General features: G+C 36.5%; 1 protein-coding gene across 2 annotated transcripts in view; it reads right to left on the bottom strand.

Annotated features, from left to right (window-relative positions):
* LOC110022064 (pentatricopeptide repeat-containing protein At2g01860) overlaps positions 1–4,745 on the bottom strand; it is an 11,281-nt gene extending 6,536 nt beyond the window's left edge. Inside the window, exons 1-2 of one of the 2 annotated variants that reach the window (XM_020720843.1) lie at positions 3,206–4,745; positions 1,792–1,875 (exon numbers count right to left, since the gene is read on the bottom strand). In XM_020720843.1, the coding sequence (XP_020576502.1) occupies positions 3,250–4,722 (1,473 nt within the window). In that variant the 5' untranslated portion in view covers positions 4,723–4,745 and the 3' untranslated portion in view covers positions 1,792–1,875; positions 3,206–3,249. The remainder of the gene's footprint in view (positions 1–1,791; positions 1,876–3,205) is intronic. The other variant, XM_020720844.1, reaches the window with a different exon arrangement.
* Positions 4,746–4,751: the final 6 nt, after the last annotated feature.

Below are 4,751 nucleotides of genomic sequence, written 5' to 3'. Positions count from 1 at the left end.
AGAGTCATCAAACGATCGACGTTTAATGAAACTAAACCATCTAAGGCGACTCTCTATAACTTGTTCGCCGCTAGAGCTACTCCAACCCTTTCACGTATATACTCGTTTAGCATTTTGTCTCTTAGGTGTAAAGCCACTCATCCGCCTAACATGCTCATCTCAGCAACACTTAACTTAATTTTATGCCCATCTTTTATAAGTCAACATTTTGCGCCAAAAAGTAGATACAGTTCGACCCAATTTTCACATAAATTAGGGCAGGCACAGATTTTATTACAAGAGCATCAAACACTCAACTCGAATACTTAAGATAAATACATACAATTTCAGAGATAGGCGATCTCTCCCAATTCATACAATTCGAGAGGTATGAAATCTCCTCCAAACCCTAAACCTAAGACTCACAACAAAAATCTCATGCATTCCTAACCCAAAACCTATTATGATATATTTATACTAAACAGTAATAAATAATAAAAGACTAAATTGGACTTAGGCACCCAAAAAATGAAATTGCCCTTAGCCTAGGCATCAGTGTAACAATATCCGCCCCCCCCCCCCCCCCCCCAAAAAAAATGTAAAGTAAAGGTGTTACTCCACCTCAATTGTATTTGTTTCTTCATAACTTGTTTCCTCATCACAAGCTGTGAGAAACTGTAATGTTCGATCATTATAATGGTGTTTTGGGTTAAACTTCTCATCACACCAAAAATATAACCACTTAGTTCGTTTATCTTGAATTTCTATCTCTATAAGACGCTTGAGTGTCACTCCTGATCGTTACCCGTGATTCTTGTCCTATGAAGCCTCTCTCTAAACTTCAACTATTTGAGTTTTTGGTATTATCATGGTTGTAGTAGTTCGGTATGACACTCCACCTATGTTGCTCCAATTAGCGAGTTCCATAGCTTTATAATCTTCAACCAACTGCGCTAATTTAATTCCATAGTTTCTCAGTTTCTCCAAGCCTCTTGACTGAAGCACTGCACATATGTAGGTTTTAGACCCTTCATGAAGTTTTCCTCCAATATTGCTTCAGAAAATCTCCTCAGCCGCCCCGACAAAAGCTTGAATCTCTTCCTATACTCCATAACAGTCCCTTCCCGAGTCAATTCAAAGAATTGTCATGTAGGTCCCCTTCCCGAATGGCTTTAATAATTTATCAAACTCATAATAATATTTCTTTCAATCATTCAATCAACTCATAGTAGAGCCATAATGATTTTTAATTATGACAAGCATATCCACAAAATTTTTTATTTACAAAATTTTCTAAGTTATCCTTTGTCTATAAAATCAATATGTAAGTTTTCTTAGCAAACTATTTTTACCAAAATCCAACAATTTTTATAGATGTGTCAAAATAGTAATCTGGCTATTTACAGAGATCATTTTAGTTCCAAAATCCATAAAAGTGTCAAATCAATCCCTATACACTTTTAATGACGGCTAAAACAGTCCTATAGATTATTTTAACAAATACTAAAAGAATCTAAGGGCTAAATTAACACTTCATAGACTCTGAGACTAAAATGACCCAATGCAAAAAGTTAGGGGATCATTCTAACACTTTTTCTTAGTATTAGGTGCATGACAAGGCATGTCTCCTTAAAAGTTAGGGGATCATTCTAACACTTTTTCTTATTGATAGTATTAGGTGCATGACAAGGCATGTCTCCTTAAAAATTATATCTTGTAGGAAGAGTGAACTTGTGCAGATACTAGAATGAACAAAAAAGTCCCTTTTCAAACAGAAATTTAAAATAAAATTCTAGATTATTTTTTGAGTACCTTTAGATTTCTTTCTCTTTTTCTATTCATCTTCAGCAAATCTATTGATCTGGAGGTTGTCCATCCCTGCCTCCCACGCCTATTCTGCACTTCAACTTGAAAGAATTAATTAATCTTGCATTACTTCCAACGTGACTTGAAACTCTCTCAAATTCTACAGCAGTATGAATAAGTTTAAAGAATGATAAGGTGCATCTGAAGGTAGAAAAATGAAGACAAAATAAAATTGAAGAATAGTATTTTGATAAGCTATTAAATTGGGGTATAATCACCACACACTCCAACTTTCATTAAGGAAGTTTGTTCCATGAATTCATGATTCCATTAAGATGTAGTGAAACCACCCACATCTACATGAGGGTTAATCTTCAAGTTGTTAAATCAATGCGGGCACTATAAAAATCTTCCATGAGGATACCAAAATTATTGCTCAAAAATCCATTTGATTGCTTGTTGATGGTAATTTCTTTTTTTAAAGTAAAGTTCTTGAATTTCATTATTTTATTAGATTCACTTATGTTGTAATAAAAAATAGCATGAATCACTTCAATGTAATAACTTCATTTTCACAAATAAAATGAGTTAAAATGAAATCATAACTATCTCTAAGAAAATATTTGAAGTAGGATTAACCCAAAATCTTAACACATCTTAGCATATTAAAATACATATAAAGGAAATCTCCACCTTAAAAAACACTAATAGCTCTTTTTATGGAGCATAGTATTCAAAAAATAAGTGCCAATTGAAGTGACATAATCTATCAAACTTAGAAACTTAAGAAAGTTTGTTTGCAACTTCAGATATGAAAGAAGTAGATAGTATAAGTAACAGTATACAATTGAAAACTATTATGCATGTTATCAACTTAGGATGATATATCTAGAAGGTTAAACAGTTTGATAGCAATATTATAAACTAAAAGCTCTAGGAGCCATGATGTTGCAAAAATTAACATAGATCAAAATCACCTCTCTGAGCTAACATTAAACAAAACATAGAAGAACAAGGGTCAGTTTAGGGTAGCTATAGCTTTTTGTAAAGATGGTTGTAAAGCTATGGTAGAGAAAGCAATGACTTAGAAAGCTACGGTAGGAAGTATAAATATGTATTTATTCCTAGAAGTCAAACAATAAATTTTCTACAGCCATCACACTTCAACATATTTGGTCACAAAAAAGAACTTCCCGCTAAAAAGAATAATAATAATAAAATCTAGAGAGCTGCAAAAAAATACCCCAAATAGAATTTGTGGTAGCGGTTTGAAACACAATATAGGTAGAAAGTTTTTCCAAACAAATCCTAACATTTCTATCAAAAAGTTACATCAAACAGAAAAAATTCAACAAATAAAACCTGCAAAGAATCATAAAAAACTAATTAAATCATAATAGAATTTCTGTTCAACAATTACCTAATCAAGATGTGGAATACATAAGAGATGTTACATGAAGAAACTCATCTAGTTTGTCCTTCCATTTCTGATAGAAGAGTCAATGCCTCTTTATCTAACTTCAAACCAGCCATCTCCACCTCCTTGCAAATCTTCCTGCACTTAGCCAGCCTCCCTGAGGTCGCATAGGCCTTGATCATGTCTTTATATATATCATAAGTAGGAGCAAAACCAGCCTCCTTTAATCTCAAAAAATATCGCACGGCCCTTTCAAGATCATTCAAAGCAACACAAAGCCTGATAACAACTCGATAAGCTGGAAGATCCAAAAGAAAATCCAATTCCTCCATCTCCCATACTAAGGTCAATCCTTCCTCATATCTCTTGCTGCAATACCTGCTAAATATCACTGTTGTATACATGACAATGCTAGGATTCCTTCCTGTATCCTTGAACCAATTAAAAAGCCTCTCTACTGTTTCAAATCTCCCAAGCTTAATACAAACCTTCATGATAGATGTTGTGTCCTGCGGCTTCAGATCCAAACTTTCTCTCTCACCAAGCTCATCAAGCAGTGCCAATGCAAGCTTGTAGCCATTTGGTGTCCTCCCTGCTTCAAGAATGAGCTTGGCATGAAGACTTGTTTCCAGAGTCCGCTTATTGTCTCTGGCAAGCACTAGAAGACGGCGAGCACGGCTTAAATTTCCTCCTTTTATGAATCCCCTCACCATGGCTTCCACCACACAACGGCTTGCAGAGTTCAGAAACTTCTCCAGTTCAGACTCGATCTTCAGTTCTCCATTACGAGCCAAGACCTCTATGGTGGAAGAAAGAGTGCGGTCATCAGGAAATAGAAATGGCCGCTGCTTCTGAACCCAGCAGAAGGTCTCAAGGGCGCGTTTTGGAAGACCCATATGACCTAATTCTCGAATTGTCATAGACAAGGAACCCTTTCTCAGAAATGGAGACCATTCGTCGAGCACCTCGGATGCATCCACATCTGGTGGAAGAGCAGCAATCTCTCGAGATATACGAATGAGCGCCTCTGGGTTCTTGAACACTTGATCAGTGAAGGATGAACGCGGTAATAGGTTTTCACGGGCGGCCAAGCGAATGTGTCGCTTTGGTGTGGGACTTTGATGTAAGCTTTTTCTATGAGGTGAAGGAAGGGGAATAGGTCTTTCCCTCTTACGCTTCTCAGGCTTTTCAGACATTCTTCTTTGAAACAGGGCAGCAATGGCTTCGAGTTCGTCAGGGCTCCATTCTGATTCATCGGTTAGAGCATTGCCGATGTTATAAAGATTTGATTTTTCCTCCGTGTCTTTGGAGTTCGAATCATGGGCAGCACCAAGTTTGCTTTTTTGTATGGGAAAACGAGGGATCTCGGGACCTAATGGCGATTTGGTCAGGCAAGTGTAGCGGAGAATCTTGGGAAGAAGAATTCGGGATGAGGAAGAAGCTCGCCAACTGTTCGTTGAGAAGGAGAAGATGGCTAATTTAGCGATTAAGGGAGATGGATTGGCTAAAATTTGCTCCATTTCGTAAAAGCCAGTGGAATTTTCGGGGT

Source organism: Phalaenopsis equestris, unplaced genomic scaffold (assembly GCF_001263595.1).
Source record: "Phalaenopsis equestris unplaced genomic scaffold, ASM126359v1 Scaffold000167, whole genome shotgun sequence".
NCBI classification, from domain to species: Eukaryota; Viridiplantae; Streptophyta; class Magnoliopsida; order Asparagales; family Orchidaceae; genus Phalaenopsis; species Phalaenopsis equestris.
This window is presented reverse-complemented; position numbering and strand designations above follow the sequence as displayed.